Raw genomic sequence first — 18,982 nt, forward strand, 5'->3', positions numbered from 1 at the left:
CAAATCACCCACCGAAAAAGAAATATGTGAGACACATGTGGTTGAGTGGACAGAGTCCTGGGCCCAAGATGACCACTGCTGCAGGTTGATCATCCGCCCACAGGTGAAGGGATGCTTCCTCCTTCCTCTCCCACGATGCTGCCGTGAGGGGATTCAAGTTGGAATCTGTCTTGTGATCTGAGTCCCTAGAGAGGCCTGGCACTTTATCAAAAGAACACAACTGTCCTTGTTATACATCAATAGCTTCATTTTGAAAGGGCCTATGGTTTTGTCAAACAATAGAAACTGTTCAAAGTCAAGAATAATGTTCTAGCCCCTGAAAATTAATAATACTCTACCTTATTCCATTAAGATAGCTTAAAATATATATACAATACAGAGAGAGAGAGAGAGAGACAGAGAGACAGAGAGACACAGAGAATCTAACCAAGGGGCATGAGAGTGGGAAAGCTCTGATGAAGCCAGGAGCGTGGAATCCTCTGTAGTGGGCAGAGAACACTGGTGATCACCCATCTCTGTGTTGACTCCTTCCTTGGCTAAACTACACATCCCTGCCCCCTTGAACCTTGGTGGGGCCTCGTGACTCATTCTGGCCAATGTGGCTAGAAGAACCGTTGGCCCCTCCTCAGTCTGGTCCCTAAATCTCCTGAGAGATCATTTATACTATCTTTCTTTCTTTTCCTTTGATGCTGGCTGGTTGCAAAGGATCCAGTGGAGGGCTTGTAGGCCCCAGAAGATGGAGAAGTCCCTAGATGGGTGGAGAAATAACTGGGCCCAAAGTCTTCCTGTGCTTTGCATATAACATTGTGATTATGATCACACTTTATCAAGACAGAAACGAATGCATATGGCAAACGGAGTGGCTAATAAGCTAAGAGTTTATAATGTATGGGGAGTAAAGGGTTGTTCTTCTAGCAAATCACACTGACCAGGAACTTAAGATCAACCAGAAAGGACCATATATCCTCTCTGTTTTGGTGGTGCTATTGTGACTAATGAAGGATTAATAGAAACCAAGTCTGACCTAATCGTTTTTATTATTATCAGCAATGCACCATGGCTACCACATCATTGCTACCGCCATCTCCTCTACCACGACTGCCACCATGACCAACAGCATCTCCATCACCCCCAGGCTGCAGTCATGACCACCACCATCTCCATCACCACCAGGCTGCAGTCATGACCACCACCATCTCCATCACCACCAGGCTGCAGTCATGACCACCACCATCTCCATCACCACCAGGCTGCAGTCATGACCACCACCATCTCCATCACCAACAGGCTGTGGTCATGACCACCATCATCTCCATCACCCCCAGGCTGCAGTCATGACCACCACCATCTCCATCACCACCATGCTGTGGTCATGACCACCACCATCTCCATCACCACCAGGCTGCGGTCATGACCACCAGCATCTCCATCACTTCCAGGCTGCGGTCACCATCACCACCATTTCCAACACCACCATCATCATCTCTAAACCAAATCTACCACAACCACCACTACCATGGGCGGCCAAGACGACCCCTCAATGAGTCGCACCTTTGGTATTCACATGCTGTGTAGTCCACTGTCCTTGAACTTGGGCTGGCCCTGTGACTTTCTCTTGACCAGCAGAGTGTGGTGAAAGTGACTCTGTGTGACTTCTGCAGCTGGGTCACAAGGATCCTTCCAGCTTTTGCCTCAACCTCTTGAAACATTTCCCCTTAGGATGTTCCCCTTGGGGACCTAGCTGCCGTGCTGTGGAAGGCCACGGGGAGGGGCCAGGTATAGGAGGTCTGATCACCAGCCCCAGCTGAGCTCCCAGCTGACAGCCAGCAACAACACAGTCCTGGAGGGAATGGTCTTGGATGTCCAGCCCTGTCCAGTCTTCAGATGACTGGAGTCCCAGCCGCCATTTACTGCGCCATCATGAAACACCTCAGGGAGAAGTCCCCCGCTGAGCCCAGTGGCCCCTCAGAATCATGAGAGGCATAGTACTTTGTGGTTTCAAGCCACTGGGGAGGTCTGTCACACAGCAATCGATAATGGAAAGCACCACCAGCACCACTGCCGGCTCCCTGGGCCATTTACCAACCTGCCATTTAAATATTCCTCGTCCACGCCCACCATCACCGCCTCCTCCCCCTCCACCCATGCTCTCCGGGAGCTGAGATGGTGATGGGCATTCTAGCCACCTCATATAAGGGTCACCACAGCCCTGTGAACTGAACACTTCTCCTACTTTATAGCTGAGAAAATGGAGGCTCAGAATGTCAGCCTCCTTCTCAAGGTCATCAGCTATTCGGTGGGAGAGCCAGGATCAGAACCAGGTCTCGTCAGAACCCACGTGCCACGGCTCTTCCCAATTTCACTGCACTGCCTCCCAGGGTCAGTTTTTTGTATTGTTCCCATTTAAAAATAGGTTTCAAAAGAAGTGATTTTGAATCTGTCTATCCAAGGGAAAAAATGGAAAAAAGTAAGCTCTTGTTGTATTTAGTGTTTAAGTAAATCAACATTCTCTTGGACTAGTATTTTGAGCCTGGAAAAAAAAATCGACCAGGTGAAAAGAAATGCTGTTGCATGGGAAAGACATCACCACCACGGGGACAAGCTGAGTGACCCTAATCTACCTGTCAAAAGAAAAATTCTCACCCACAGGGGCTTTTGTCTCCTTCAGGGCTCAAAATAATAATCCCTGGCCAGTTTCCTTTTGTCTTGGGTAAAAAGAATTATGTTAACAACAGAACAGAGATCTATTGATCTTGGGGCCTGGTGTTTATGTTTATGGCTTGGAGTTCAGCTGACGTCCTGGGGCACTGGGACTTACATCACCTTCTGATGGTCGCTGGGTGACGAAGGCCACCCTCTTGGCTCAAGCCCACATGCCTGCAAGCCCACACCGGACGGCCCAGCCTCGGTTACTGCATACTGGAAGGGGTGAGGGGTACTTGCCATATCTGGAAGCATAGTCTGGTCTGGGAACCAAAATAATTTTTTGATAAACTTTGCAAAAAGGTTGAAGTTCAGCGTCAAAAGGCCGCTGTGTTGTCCCCACAATCAGAATCCTGTCATCTGGTTTCAGGAGTTTCAGGATTTTGGGAAGCTGTTTTTTCAGGCGCTTAGGTTCCATCTGGGAGGAAGAGAGAGGGAAAAAAATGAGCCCACATAAAGAAAACAAGAATTAAGAACAAAAGAAAATATAGCCTTGGATGCACTGTGGCAAACATTTGCTAAAAAGTGATGCCCAAACACACTGGCTTAGAGTTTGTTCCGGGTCGGGTCTCGGGACGTGGTTCCTGGTTTGCATGGTCTGAGGTGCTGGCGCTTCCTCTCCTTAAATCCGGTGTTCAGATTTGGAAAGGGGGAAGGAAGGAAGCACCTGACCGAACGTTCTAGCATCTTAACCCTAAGAATGGGAAACGGCGGATTTCCAAGCGGAAGGAAGCTGGCTGGGATTGAGAATTGGTTTCCAGTGTGTTCCTCTGAGCTGTTTTGAAGGTGAACTCAAGATTTCCTTTGCTGACGGCCGTGACAATGAGGACCAAGGTCTTGGATCTCAGATCTGAAAACAGCTGGTTACATAAGAGTGTGAAACTTCTCTCTGAAGCAGTTTGGATGTAGTTTGAACCTGTATTATTTCAGTATAATCTCAGCACTAATGAGGGACAGGAGCAAGGCTTGAGGTACCCGAGGCAGGATAACTTCTGGCCTCTGGGTGGGGGTGGGGGTGGGGGGGCGTGGCAGATTTGGCCACGTTGCCATGGCAACGCTCGGGCTTTAAATCAACCACAACTAGTGCAGCAAGAGAAGACGAAGTGGCTAGGGGTGATGGGGGGGGGCCTCCACAGAGACACCCAAGAACAATCTGGGCCTTTTTTGCTCCCATTTGGCTCAGGGGCAATTGAGCCAGAGAGTTAAAGATCCCACCTATCCTGGGGCTTTCCTGGAACCGCCCCAGCACATGTGAGCTACTCTATAGAGATGAGGTCGCCTGTTGTTTGGCCCTGTGTGTCCTGCACACCTGGCCGGACGACAGCCCCGCACGTCTGCCCGCAGGAAGGGGCTGGCAACATCTAGGGAAGGGAGTGGGCGTGGGATAAATTCCACGCTCGAGAATAAAAGCGAATGGCAGGAAACTGGAGGCAGGGGGGTGACAGAGCTGTGCACGGCTGCAGGGCCTTTGGGACAAGGACACTCGTGTGCTGGGGAATCTGTTCCCTGGGAGGCCCTTTGGCTGCCCCGTGGAATTGGGAGTCAGACCTGGGACAGCAGCCTGCTGGGCAGAGGCGGGGAGGGTGGGGTTAGGAGTGTGGTCCGCAGGGCGGGTGTGAGCTGGGTGGGTGATGCCGGGATGGGAAGGGGGAGGGAATGGGCTGTGGCCATGCAGGGGGCCCAGTGTCGCACCCCCTTCCTCCTTCCTTTTGTTTGACCAACAGAAAGGCCCAGGTCCATGTCTGGATTGACGGGACGCAGGGAAGATACTGGATGAGAAAGAGCAAGACGCCGGGCCGAGGGGCCGTTCGGAGGAAAGCCCAGTGGGAAGTTGCAGAAACTTTTGGCTCCAATGAGGCATGCACTTGGGGGCTTGCCTTGACCTTCCAGGACAGGGCAGCTTGTTACTTCCCAGCCCGTCTGCCTTGCTCATTACTTCTTACGCCCAGGCTGCTTCTGTAGTACTGGTAGCATCTACTGCGTGTTTCCTGTGTTCCAGGGGTCTCCCTCGGTGCCTGACATGAACCTTCTCACCTTATCCTCGCAGCCACCCCAGGAGAGGGACCCGTCCTCACCCTCACTCCGGAGATGCTGGCCTGAGGCACAAGGAGGCCAAGCAATGTCCGTGACCCAGAGTTCATGAGCCGGTCCCCAGCTGCCAGCACGGAGTTAGTGACTCCAGAACCTTGCTCCTCCCCCTGTTCTGGGGACCCTGCCTTTCAGAGGGGATGTGCGGGGGGCCTTGCTTGCCCCACCCCCAACTCCCTTCCTGTTTAGGGGCCTATAGCGATTGAGGGCTGCAAAGGAGACTTAAAATATCTATTATTATTATACTATGTTATCTATTATTATGTTTATATCATTATTATGGTATAGATCAGCTTTCTTGAGATATAATTCACATACCATATAATTCACCTATTTAAAATGTATGATTCACCAATAAAATTAAAATATTAAAAAAAAATGTATGATTCAGTGGTCTTTAGTATATTCACAGAGTTGTGCAACCATCACCACAATTAATTTTAGAACGTTTTCATGTTCGTTACCCCCAAAAGACCCCAACCATTAGCAGTCACTGCCCATTTTCCCCCAACCTCCTTCTGCAATCCTAGGCAATCACTAATCTACTTTCCGGCTCTACAGATTTGTATATTCTGGATATTTCATAAATAGAATCATTCAATATGTGTCTCTATGTGTGTGTGTGGCTTCTTTCATTTAGGATAACATTTTCGAGGTTCACCCATGTTGTGGTGTGTTTTAGTACTTTATTTTTTTTTTTTTAATTTTTATTTATCTATTTATTTATTTTTGGCTGTGTTGGGTCTTCGTTTCTGTGCGAGGGCTTTCTCTAGTTGCGGCAAGCGGGGGCCACTCTTCATCGCGGTGCACGGGCCTCTCACTATCGCGGCCTCTCCTGTTGCGGAGCACAGGCTCCAGACGCACAGGCTCAGTAGTTGTGGCTCATGGGCCTAGTTGCTCCACAGCATGTGGGATCTTCCCAGACCAGGGCTCAAACCCGTGTCCCCTGCATTGGCAGGCAGATTCTCAACCACTGCGCCACGAGGGAAGCCCAGTACTTCATTTTAATTGCTGAATGACATCCATTGTATGGTTATGCCACATTTTATTTATCTACTCATCAGTTGATGGACATTTGTTTTTCTTACGCTTTTTGGCTGCTGTGAATAATGCTGCTATGAACATTTGTGTATAAGATTTGTATGGACTAATGTTTTCATATCTCTTGGGTATGTACAGAGGAATTGAATTGCTAGGTCTTACGGTTACTCTATGTTTAACCTTTTAAAGAAATGCCAGACTGTTTTCTAAAGTGTCTGCACCATTTTACAATCCTAGCAGAGAGCAGAAGATTTAAGTTTCTCTGGACCCTTACCAACACTTGTTATTGTCTGTTTTTCTTACTTTTTCCTTTTATTTAGCCTACCTAGTGGGTGTGAAGTGGTATCGGATTGTGGTTTTGACTTTTACTTCCCTGGAGGCTAAAGATGTTAGCATCTTTTCACGTGCTTAATGGCCATTTGTATACCTTCTTTGGAAAAATGTGTATTCAGATCCTTTGCCCAGTTTTTAAATTGGTTACTTGTCTTTCTAATATTGAGTTGTAAGAGTCATTTATATGTTCTAGCTACAGGTCCCTTGTCAGGTTAATGACTTGCAAATAGTTTCTCCCATTCTGAGTTGTCTTTTCACTTTCTTGTTGATGTCTTTTACAGCAAAAAGTTTTCAGTTTTGATGAGTTCAGTTTAAGTTTTCTTCCGTTGCTTGTACTCCTGATGTTGTATCCAAGACACCACTGCTTAATCCAAGGTCACAGAGGTTTATGTCTCTATTTTCTTCTAAGGGTTTTATAGTTTTAGCTCTTGCTTTTAGGTCTGTGGTGCATTGTTGGTTAACTGTGCGAGGTAGGGGTCCAACTTCATTCTTTTGCACGTGGCAATCTAATTGTCCTAGCAGCATTTGTTGAAAAGACTATTCTTTCTCCATTGAATTGTCTTGGCACTTCTGTCAAAAAAGTCAATTTTTTTGGAAATGTGAGGGCTTATTTCTGGACCAGTTCTATTCCATTGGCCCATATGTCTCTCCTTAGGCCAGTACCACACTGTCCTGACTGCTGCAGCTTTATGGTAAGTTTTGAAACTGGGAAGTGTGAGTTCTCCAACTCCATTCTTTTTCAAGATTGTTTTGGCTATTCTGGGTCCTTTGAATTTCCATATGGATTTTAGGATCAGCTTGTCAATTTCTGCAACTAAGGTCACTGGAATTTTGATGGGGATTGTGTTGAATCTGTAGATCAATTTGGGGATTCTTGCCATCTTAACAATAAGTTTTTCAATCCATGAACATGATGTATCTTTCTATTTATCGAGGTCTTCATTAACTTTTTTCAACAATGTTTTTGTAGTCTTCAGAGTAAAGTCTTGCACTTCTTTTGTTAAGTTTATTCCGATTTTTTGGGTATTATAAATGGAATTGTTTTCTTAATTCTAATTTTAATTTTTTCATTGCCAGTGTATAGAAATGTTGCTTTTTGTATATTGATCTTATATCCTATCCTACAACCTTGCTGAACTAGTTTATTAGTTCTAATACTACTTTAGTGAATTCCTTAGGATTTTCTGTATACAAGATCATGTCATCTGCAAATATAGTTTTATTTCTTCCTTTTCAATATGGATGCCTTACTTAATTTTCTTCCCTGATTGCCCTGGTGAGAACCTCCAATACAATGTTGGATAGAAGAGGTGCTCTTAAGGGGAAAACATCCAGTCTTTTACCATTAAGGATGATGTCAGCTGTGGATTTTTTTGTAGTTGCCCTTTATCAGGCTGAGGAAGTTTCCTTTTCTTTCTATTTTTTTAATCATGAAGGGGTGTTGTATTTTGTCAAATGCTTTTTCTGCATCTGTTGAGAGGACGGTGTGGTGTCTGTCCTTTATTTTTAATGATACAGTATATTACATTAATTGATTTTTGGATGTTAAGCCTGGGATAAATCCCACTTGGTCATGGTGTACAATCCTTTTTCTGTGTTGTTGGATTCAGTTTAAAGGGACGTTCTGTAATGTAACTCACAGCAGAGAAAGAGATGGGATTTTTACAGCAAAATAAATCTCACAGGCTGGGCCTGAAGCCAGATCACCAGGCAGCTTCTGATCATTTCCTCCTGCCCTCACAGAAGTCCAGAGGCTGCTTGGCTCTATCAGGAGGGAACAACGGCCCTGCAGGACTCCACCCAGGAAGCATGAATGGGGGTTGGGGACAACAGAGGAGCTTAAAAGAGGGCAAAGCACAGGAGAGGGATGACCCAGAATGCGACTCCCTGAAATCCCGGAAATGGACATAAGGATGGAAACCTGCTCTCGAAGGGGCGGCTCCCCAACCCCTACCCCAGGTCTTTGCAGAAACCTGCCTTTGCTCAGACCCATGCTTCTGGGCTGCCTAGGATAGGGAGGCATGTTTGGTGGGCCTTGACTTTGCTACTGAACTTCCCTCAGGGGTCGGGCTCTGTGCAAAAATGAAAAGCTCAAGGAAAAAACTCCATAACAACAGGCAGATGATGTAGCAAATGGTTCAGTGCACAGGCTTTGGGTCAGACAGATCTGATCCCAGTCTTGGCTCAGATGTGTGACCTTGGGCAGGTTACTCAGCTTCTCTGAGCCTTAGTCCCTGCATCTGAGAAATGGGAATAATCATAGGTCCTAACCTGGAGGGATGCCATGAGGGGTGTATGGCATAATGTGTCTGTCTGACAAGTGCTTGAAATATAAGTGCTGGTAGGAAATCAATGCTAGGTCTGCTCTATTGAAGAGAAAGGTTTCTAAAGGGGAGAGTCATAAAAACTGGGGGCTTTATGATTTGAAGGAAACTAGCAATATTGCCAACGGAGCTGAAAATGACGGTGTAAAAATCTCCCCCAGTTTCCACTGCACTGGATGATGAGACGTCAATTGCTCATCTCTGAGGAGCACCTCCTAGGCCTCATGCCGCTGAGGAAAGACCTCTGCTGAGATTCTGGAAGAATATTCCTTATAGGAATATCTACACCTGTGCCAGGAAAAAATCCACTGCATTTAGACAAGGCTTGGAGAGTTTGGAGATATTCAGAATTCATTTTACCGGGTGGATCCAAAGCTCTCTTATGAAAAGTTGTTATACTAAAAACGTAACCCTTTGAAAAGGCAGGAGGAGGGGCAGGGTCATGTGGTAGGTGGTGATGGAGGAGGAGTTTGGACAGGCCCTGCCTGAGTTGGCAGCATTGTGGGGGAGGTATCCCATGGGTGATTCTGGGTGATGCCGGGTGATTGCACCTGAGCCTCAGGGGAGAGCTGCAGGCTGGTGATGGAGTGGGGGCACTCGTTGGCTTAGGGGTGATTTGTTAAGCTGGTGCCCAAGGAGGGCGAGGAGAGCAAAAAGGTCTGTGGGCCTGAGATGGAGTCTCAGTGAGCACCAGTGTATTTAAGGGGTGGGTAGAAGCGCATGGAGGAGGCACAGAAGAAAGTGTTGGTGGGGTCTGAGGAGACCAGGAGAAGGCTATGGGGGCTAAGGGAGGACAGAGTTTTACAAGCTGGGGCCCACTGGCGAAATGGATTTCAAAGAACTTTGTGAGAGCAGTTTCCATGGAGCTGGAGAGCATCAGGTGGACAGTGGCGGGTTGAAGAGTGAGCGGGGATGGTGAGAATAGTCTTTTAAGAAGCTTGATGGAGAACAACGCAAGGTGGTAGGGGCGACTGGGGCGTGTGTGGGGTGCACATGGAGCTGCCCAAAGACCGGTGGAAGAAGGACTAACCCCAGGACCCTGGTGAGACTGGAGACTACTACTCTGTGGGGGCAGACACACGCTTGCAAGGTCTGAGCCCATCACCAGCAGCCTGGTTGCCATGGTGACAGTGGTGCAGTCCTGCCTGTTCTGAGGCAGGAGATGATATTGCTGTCTGTGTCTCCTGACAATGGCAGGGATGACCGAACTTAATTAGCCTGTTTGGATAACAAATGTTGATCCTGGGCTGCGTCCAGAGTGACATCTTCACTGATGGCGAGTCCCATCAGGAGGGGATGGAAATGAAAGGTGAGTACATTCAGCCAACACTCTTCTGCACTTGGGCCACCCCTGTTCCGGTTCAGAGCCGCGTCCATTGCGCATGAGACTGGTGTGCTCATCCATCATGTCAGCCAACATCCCCACCATCACCTGGCAACCTTCTCAGCCGCCCCGACCGCTGGACCTGCCAGCCCCACACCACCTTATCATTGTGGGCAATTTCAAATTAGTGTCTAACACCCATGCGGCAGTTTCCATTTGCTTTTCTGCAGCCAGCTCCACTAAACCACAGCAGCAGCCAGCTCCAACCCAGCCAGCGCTTCCCTCGCGGAGGCCCTACTGTCATGTGGGCAGGGCTCCTGCTGGATGGAGTCATGGGGGTAATGGAGCAGAAAACGCAGCAGCAGCCCGTCCTGCCTCATTCCTTACTGCGTTCGCCTCACACACCAACAGCTGACCACGGCTCCAGCCTCAGAGGGTGGAAAGGAGGGCCCTCCTCCTGGGAGGGGAGGGGGAGGGCGCTGTCCAGGCATCTGCCAAGTCCCTGGGGGCTGGGTGTTGAGGACAACGTGGAGGGCAGGGGTGGTCAGGGTCCAGGGGACTCCGGAGCCTGACACATTTGCCTCTAAGACCTGAGGGCCCCACGGGCAGTCTTCAGGATGTGGTTTAAAGTAGCCTGGGGGTTGAAGAGGGGAAGAGGGAGGACGCAGGTGTAGTAGAAGCGTGGAGGGTCAGCCGGGAAGCCAGTGCTAACACTGGACCTGCATCCAGGCAAGGAGAGGGGTCCTGCCTCTGAGTCCCAGAACTGTACTTGACCAGCTGTGCGCCCTCTCGGGCCTTTGTCCTCTCCTGCAAAACACGGGAAGGCCGCCTCCCTCCCAGGGTGCTAGGAGCTTCCTGACCTACGCGTTGTGCCCCCTGGGCGTCCTCTGCCTGTTGCAGCAGCCCTAGGGGTCTCTGCACCCGGCTCTGCACCCAGGAGCCATCGCTGCCACCTGGCCTTCTCCGTTGCCTCCCTCCTTATGACTGCACGAGCCTCCACACTGTACCTCTTAAAGGGCCTGAGCCCAGAGGTGGAGGCCTCGAGGGTGGAGCTAGTCATTGTGGGTGAGAGTTTTTTTCGAAGAGCGTTCCTGGAATCCCTCCAATGCCCTGGGCGGACGCCGGGAGTGCTCTGTGTCGTGGCTGTAGGTGGTGGTTTCTCTGCAGGTGGACATTCTTCTCTAGGTTTCAGCACCTTGGGGATTGGGGGAACCTTTGGGATGGAGGCTGGGCTGGGTGGCAGTAAGGACGCCGGGTTCCTGGATGGCCAGGTGATGCAACGTGGAACCGGTCGTGCTACCTCCTGGTGCCTCTCGTTGGCGGATGCAGCTGCTGCCCTTGGAATTTGGTGGTCACCTCCAGAGCTTGGACGTCCGATGCTCATGACTGCCCCAGGCCCTGGAGGCTGAGGGACTTGGGTAAGGACAGGAGTCAGAGGCTGGAGGTGGGGTGGGAAGGAGAGGAGAGCTGGCCCAGCTCTGGCCCCAGAGGCAGGAAGGCAGCAGGAACCCTGCAGCCCTACTCTCCGAGGGGCAGGCCCAGGACGTCGAGCTGGAGGATGCATAGGCAGTGGTTCTCTGCCCACCGTGCTCTCCCCTGGCCGGGGCACTGGAGCTGGGGCCCCTGCACTGCTGCAGGGGTGTGCATGCCCCTTGCAGCTCTGTCTGTGCCTGGGCTGGCTCAGGCCCCCAGTTGGCCTCTGGACATTTGGGGGCCTAGGGACCCTTCTGCTTGTATTCATCAGGCATCCTGGGATTTTCCCAGGTTGTGATTCAGTCCTCAGTGCAGTTAATTCCCCGGACGGACGACAGACTCTTCTAATGCAGAGGTGGACAGAATAAATGTCTGATTTGTCCGCAACAAAGACTGTGCCACCAAAGGCCTTCATTTTCTGCAGGAATGACTAGTCCGTGACTATATTTATGGGAATCAGAGATTGTGCTGGAGAGAACATCTCGGGGTCAGCAAGGAAGGGCCTATTCAGGGGAGGGTTCTGGAGACTCTCCTTTGCCGGCTCCCTGCTCTTTCACAGTGACTCCCCTTAGGGCGGGCGTCTACTGAACTCACATTTCGTTCCCTGCCTGACTCTCCCTCAAAGCCCACCAGCCCTTCCCCCAGGGCCCCTCTGGCTCTCTCAAACGGGCATGTCCATCCCTCTTACTCTCAACCCACTGAGGGGTACAGACGAGCAGACGTAATTGTTGGTGACAAACCGACAGCTCGAGGGGGTCATGGGAGAGAATTCGAGAGGGGCTTCACGAACTCAGAGGCTGTTCTCTCTGGAGTCCTTTAATTAGATAGTTAAGGAAGTGGATGCTCAGAGAGGTTAAATTACTTGCTCAGGGACACACAGCCAACTAAGATGAAGGGCAAAGCAGGGCTGGAACATACATGTACTGAATTCTCATTCTCCAGGCTGATGTCCAGTGGGAGAGCCCTCGCCCATTAATGAGACAAAGCTGGTGACGTGAAGTGTGTGACACCTTGGATTACACACTGCCTTGCATCTCTTTAGATTTATCGTAGTAACTGCTGCCTTCAAGTTCGCATGTATGTGGCCTTTTAAAAGATTTATTTTATTTTGTTGTTTTTTAAAAATTAATTTTCATTGGAGTATAGTTGCTTTACTGTATGTGGACTTTTTTTTTAACGTAGCAACTTCGCCAGCAGAGGGAGCTACCTACCAGATTCCCAGATTAAATAATAAATGAGTCCTCTTAAGAGTTTCTAAAATGACAGGGCAATCAAGGCTCATTTGGGGAAGAAAAGATTCAGCTTTCATTCTTTATCCAAATCATCTCTACCTGCTAAAAATGATGTATAATACATAAGGAGCAAAAGTGATTAAAATCCTTATGAATTTAATCAGAAATTCACAGTTAACCACTATTTGCTTTGGTGCAAATTGATGTGGAATAACAATCATGTGTATCTGCAAATTTTTTTTAACTTGTGGGAAATTTGCTGGTGATTTGCAGGGGGAAGTGCGGGGGAGGGGAGCCATTGAAAGGAGAGAAAAGGAGGAAGGAAGCAATTGACAGAAGACTCCCCGGGGACACCCAATGTGGGGCGCTTGGCAGTTCTTCGGACGGTCTTTGTTCATAAATTGCAGGCCTTTTGCTATTTATTATGATGAACAATAGGAAATCCTAATAATAACTCCTATGTGTGCCATTTGCTGTAACTGAGCGGAGTTCTCTCAATTGTTTCTTACCCCTGAATCGGTAGGTTTGGGTTTAACGCTCCCCTCCCCCCTTCTCCACACTTTTTTTCATTTCTTCTAAATTATGCCTCGTAAAATCAGACACTGGATCCTTTCAAATGCAGACAAGGGCTTAAGGCAGAGAGACGCCCCTCCGTTTCCTTCCTCCCTTGAAAAAGCAAGACCGTCTTGAAAAATCGAGGTAGTCCCTGGTACGGGGCCCCTTTGGAGGAGGGGAAGGGCCGCATTAAGAAATGAGAAGCCCTCACCTTCCTTTCGGCGCTGGGGACTTTCTTGTAGAAGGTTTTCTCGGTGTCTCCAATCCACACCACGGAGGGCTGGAGCTGGCGGGCCACCTGCAAGGAGAAATGGTGGGTTGTAAACGCATTTCCCTCTGGGGTGCACACTTGACCCCAGGGGACGGCGGGGGGGGGGGGAACTCGCGGGGCTGCACTGCGCATGCGGCCTGTGGCCTCCTTCACAGCGGGATGGGGGCGCTGCCCGGCCCTCTCCCACCTGTGGGCAGGTGCGCTGGGGGTCTGTGCGATCTGTTCCAGGACCCCGAGCCTCGACTCAGTTTGGCTTGAAATAAACCAATAGTTTTCTGCTGCAAACGAAGGGAATTGGGCCAGGAGTTTTAATTACAGCCTACGCCCCGCTCCCAGGTTGATTCAAGTTTGCTCATTTCGAGAAAAGCTGTTTTAGCACCAGGGCCCCCATGATGCCATTTGTTCGTCTCCGTGTGGCTGCGCCTTTGTGGCCGTGGTTTCCTCTGGAAGGTGGCTCTGAGCCCCTCCAGGGCGAGCGGGGCTTCGTGACAGCGCTGGGACTTACCGTGGGCCCATGAATAATTGCCACGCACCTAACAATCTCTTCAAAGCGCCCCCATGAGAGCAGAGTTCGGGTATTTTTGCAACAATTTGTGCTTTGTGCAAAATGGTGACAGATAAAAGCGGTCTCCAGCCACAGCGAATGCAGTGTTACGTACTCCTATTTTTACATTTCTTTAAACATCATTAAGGCAGCAGGTATGATTCTTAAACCAAGGCAGACATTTAATAAATGATGGAAAAATCACCGGGAACACTGGCTGAGTCTGCTTCCGCCAGCACTACGTACCAAGGGAAGCAGATTATGCACGTTCAAAGACAAAAGTGGATTCAACTGGATCCCCTTGCCAGTCCGACCCCCGGGCTGGCTGTATTCCAGTCCCACACACGCCAGGACGCCAGGACGTTCAGAGAGGAAACGGTACCAGCCAACCACTCTATGGTCAGCGTTATTCTTTAGGCCCTGAGCCACAGAGTTTAAGAATTCAGAATCACAAGTTTCAATCCCAGTACCCGAGGCAGCTTGGCGTGGAGCAATCAAAATAGTGAGCGAGACAGGCCCGGGCCACACGCATTGTACAGGGCATCACACGCAAGATTACGGCCAGCACAGACCAGCACTTCCTCTGCTTGGAGGGTGTCACCTGTGATACCTCATGTGAGCTCACTACAGCCCTATGTAGCAGGTAGCATTATTATCATCCCTGTTTACAGATGGAGAAACTGAGGCTCAAAGACACTACACGACCTGTCCAAGGTCACACAGCTAGAAAGTGGCAGAAGCAGGATGCGAGGCCAGGCTGATTGATGGCTGCTGGGTCTGTGCTGGAGGCACGGCCATGTCCTCGGGTCCCCTCACTTCCTCCAGCCAGATGCTTGAGCACCCTCCCTTGCCCCACCTCCCCGTCTAACCATCCTCAAGTCTATCCATCCCCCCTCCTAATCTCCTTCAACCACATCAGTGCATCCATTCTCTCAGCTCCTGACTTTAACCCCCAACTTCTTTCCAGCTGTCTTGCCCACTGTAGTCAGAGGGACCCACTCAAGTGTCAGAGGGGCAGTCTCCAAGGAACCACTGTGCCACTAAAAGCTATTTTGGGTTTAAGTCAAAAGCTTCCCTGCTTCCAGCCCCCAAAGAAAATAAGCAAATGAGATACTGTACATAAAAGGTTTTCAGCTTCTCTGAAAAAAGATACTTTATAATAGCAAAGGCAAAAATCTGATTCTTTTCAATCCCTCTTGAAAATCTTAGCTTTAGAACGGAAACCAATGGAAACACAATTTTCACATAAGCAGCTGTCTCCTGTCTCAGGCTGACTCGTGCGCTCACCGAGGCAGCAGACCGGCCTCTCCTGTGTCCATCTGGCAAACACCGGATCTTCCATGGCTCTTATTTGTGTGCCTCTTTTCTCTAGATCCAGCTGTTCTTAATGGAAATTGCAGATGTGAGTACCAAGTATTCCAGCGTTCCTTTTCTCTTTCCGCTTTTAACAAGGTAAGCTACCTAGATGGACTTGACACACAGGCATCTTATTAGTTTGGGATAACTTTGAAAGCAGCAGTCTTATTTCTCGCACCTTATTTAAAGTTGTTCTGAAAACCTGGCCACACCATTCCATTGAATGGGAACGCTAAGGATTGTTCCCTGAACTTGAGCGCTCTCTCTGAGCGGTGGGGGAATTCCACACTTCCTGTGTTTCTAACACGCACCTGTGAAGGAATTCCTTCCTCAGGACTGTCACCTGCTCTGGGGTTCCCAGGGCTGTGCAGAGGGCCTGGGTGGCCACATGGTTTGGAAGGGCTCAGTGATTATCAAATGAGCAGAAAACACTTCCCAAGCGAGTTCTTTGATGATAACAATACAAAGAATGGTCATTTGCAAATTGCCTTGAGATCTAGGACGCCACTGCTACTCCCTTTCCATGTACCCCATGCGGAGGCAAGCGCGTCCCACCCGACTCCCCTTTACACATAAGGTGCCGAGGCGGAGAAAGAAGTCAGTAAAATCCCCTCCTCCCCCGGCACAGAGAAATGTGGAGCCCAGAGTAAGCCCTGGGTCGGCCCGACACCCCCAGGCCAGCACTATCATCCAGGCAGCAGGTTCCCACGTTGCCATGGAGAGAAGATGCCTATTCCAAAGCATCTCCTTACCCTTGGCCCGTGTCCTCCTCTGTCACCTTTCACTCTAATAGGAAGAAGGGCTCTAAGACCATCACTGTCTTGTCCTCCAGAGCATGAATCTATATTTCCCTGACCTTCCTCGGTGGCGTGCCTGGTCAGGGGACGTCTGGTGACCTTGGTCAGTTCTGGGCAGAGAAGAGGGGTACAGAAAGCTGGGCCCTCCAAGGCCGAACACCTCTCCCACCAGGAAGAATGGAAGGAGCTGAGGCTCTTTTCCTTGGGGAAAAGAAGACTCAAGGGGGCAAGGGAGCTGATTTCAAATAGTTGAAAGGCTGTCATGGGGAAGAAAGTCTGGTTTTATTATTTTGGGTCCATCATGTAGAATGAAAGCCATTCTCTCATTCTTCATTCACAACATTGATAGAGGGGCTTTGATGTGCCGGGCACTGGGGTAGGTGCTGCGGTCCCTGACATCAAGGAGCCCACCTATAGAAGTGGCGGGCAGATGTGTAGCTGGGAGGGGGGCCCAAGGAAAATGGGGTGTCAGCAAGGACCACCGATGAAAGAGGGAGAAGTGGATGAGGGGGCTAAGTAGAAATGGAGACTGCCAACGAGGGTTAAAGGAGACAGACCTTCCAATGGTTTCCAGAAGGTCCCAGAGCCTGGAGAAGGGGATGCATCTGCCATGCTCAGGACAGGAGCCAAGGTGCAGGGCTAGGTGTGCCCGCATGGGGCTGCTCGGGGTCATCCTGGAAGGTGTCACAAAGGCCTTGGCCGTGCTACGGAGTTTGCTTCTACCCTGGAAGCTGTGGAGAGTCTGTAAGGGTCTTGAATCGTGACCTTTGATGCTGGTTGTGTTAGAGGAAAATCCCTCTGGTAGGGTGTGAAGCATGACTGCTCCCCGGAGACTGGGAAAGAGATGGGGGTGTGTGTGCAGACGGCGTGGTGAGAGGTGAGGCTGGAGGCAGGGAGAGGGTTCGGAGGCTTTTGGAGGAAGAGGAGGTGAGATCTGGGGCAGAGGAGTGGCGGGGAGGGCAGGAAACGGATGTGAGGGGCATTTAGGATCTGCCAGACCTGGTGATGGTTGGGTGAGGGATGAGGAAGTAGGGGGTCTCCAACGCTGGGAGGCCTGGAGAATAGGAGGACGATGGCCCAGGAATCCAACAAGGGGACTCGATGAAAGGATGAGGTCAGGTTAGGCCAGGGGAGCCCCAGGGCAGCTGGACGTCCAGGCGGGAGGACTGATGGGGCTGGGGGGCAGGAGGGAGGCGGGGGGCTGGAAAGGGCTCTGAGAATGGCAGCAGAGCCATGGGAATGGATGGAGGGGATTCCCAAGGAAAGGGGGAGAGGGGAGGAAGCCAGACCAGGGCTGCGGAGTGGGGACCACAGGGTGAAGACGTTGATGGAGGAGAGAAGGAAGAGAAGCCCCAGAGAGAACAAAGGGGCACAGAAGAGGGAGCCGTCCTGCAGCCCAGGGAAGGTGGAGGGCAGTGAGGGGTGGCCGACGGCGGCCAGTGCTGGCCCAAGGGTCTGGCAACCAGGAGGTCACTGGTGGCCTTGGCAGGGTGTGGAGGGGACAGAAGCCAGGTGACAGGGAGCTGAGGAGCGCATGGGACAGAGACAGGAAACATTGGCAGAGTTTAGAGATGGCATTGGGTGGGGAGGTAAGGCGGGAGAGGACGACCTTCAGGGGAGACGCCTTCCCTGCTTCACAGCCACAGGGAGGGGAAGGATGCCTGTGGGCCAGGCAGGTGCTGGAGAGTCAAGGCACATCCATGGAGGCGTCAGGCAGGCAAGGCTGAGCTTTGAAAACGTGTGCCCCGGAAATAGAGTCCTTTCTTTTTTTTTTTTTTTTTTTTAATATTTATTTATTTATTTATTTGGTTACATGGGGTCTTAGTTGTGGCAGGCAGGCTCCTTAGTTGCAGCACATGGGCTCCTCAGTTGCGGCACGCGAACTCTTAGTTGCGGCATGCATGTGGGATCTAGTTCCCTGAGCAGGGATCGAACCCGGGCTCCCAGCATTGGGAGCGCAGAGTCTTATCCACTGTGCCACCAGGGAAGTCCCAGTCCTTTCTTATTGTCATGCAAAAGCAGCATTGGTTAGTAAAAATTTCAGAATACATATTCAGACAGGCATAAACATCCTCTGCCCCCTCCACTGAGGGCAACTCATCAGACCTTTCCTGTCTCTACAGACCTTTCTCAATATCTATACTTGCAAGCACGAGACTGTTCGTCACACACTGCTTTATATTCTTGTTCACTTCGCACGAAATTTATTTCTCCAACATCATTTTAGCAAGGGGTCTCATCATTTATTGATCTAAACCCTGTTTTTTTTAACATTTGGATGGCTTTCCGCCTTCTTGCTAAACCAAACAGCACTTAGATGGGTGCTTTTGGGTCCATGAAGCTAGTCGGTCGGAGGGTCTGCCAGCTCTTCACATTCTCACCCGTGTGGTCCACCTGCCCTCCCGGAGGTCCTCTGTTCACACTCTCTCCAGCCACAAATAAGTGGATCTGTTTTTCTACTCTCTTCTCCTCAACAAGTATTAACCATAAAAAACTCTTTGCCAATTTGTTAATGAAAAATGGTATCCTTTGCTATTTTAATTTTCACTTAGCAATGAAAAGGCTTTGTTTAAATTACCCACAGATAGTTTGAGGTCATGGGCAATTAAATGTAATTAATTCGTAATGGAAGTTTCCAGAAGTTACAGGGGATAGTTTATTTAAGCCGCCAGTAGAGGGCTCTGTAGTCCTATTGAATATCAATTCCCGAATAAAGATGCGTTTCAACCAAAACGTGCTTTTTCAAATTCTGGGAAGGTCTAGCAAACAGTTACTTCTCCATCCATGTGAGTTTTATGGATTTGATCTTTTGTGTTCTCCAAAGAAATGCTGTCAAACATCCGCCATCGGAATTAGATTCTCTTGGTTGGGATATAATGGCTCAACAATGAAAACCAGTTTGTGTTTGGCACGCTTGAATTACTAATTAGATCTGCCCAAA

General features: G+C 49.8%; 1 protein-coding gene across 4 annotated transcripts in view; it reads right to left on the minus strand.

The window, feature by feature from the left end:
• Window positions 1-18,982, minus strand: part of IQCA1 (IQ motif containing with AAA domain 1) — a 166,898-nt gene that overhangs the window by 12,558 nt on the left and 135,358 nt on the right. For all 4 annotated transcript variants that reach the window (XM_059928994.1, XM_059928990.1, XM_059928992.1 and 1 more), the window contains 2 exons: window positions 13,285-13,371; window positions 2,944-3,121 (listed from right to left, as the gene is read on the minus strand). In XM_059928994.1, the coding sequence (XP_059784977.1) occupies window positions 2,944-3,121; window positions 13,285-13,371 (265 nt within the window). The remainder of the gene's footprint in view (window positions 1-2,943; window positions 3,122-13,284; window positions 13,372-18,982) is intronic.

The sequence above is a fragment of the Balaenoptera ricei genome, chromosome 7 (assembly GCF_028023285.1).
Source record: "Balaenoptera ricei isolate mBalRic1 chromosome 7, mBalRic1.hap2, whole genome shotgun sequence".
In the NCBI taxonomy this organism is placed as follows: domain Eukaryota; kingdom Metazoa; phylum Chordata; class Mammalia; order Artiodactyla; family Balaenopteridae; genus Balaenoptera; species Balaenoptera ricei.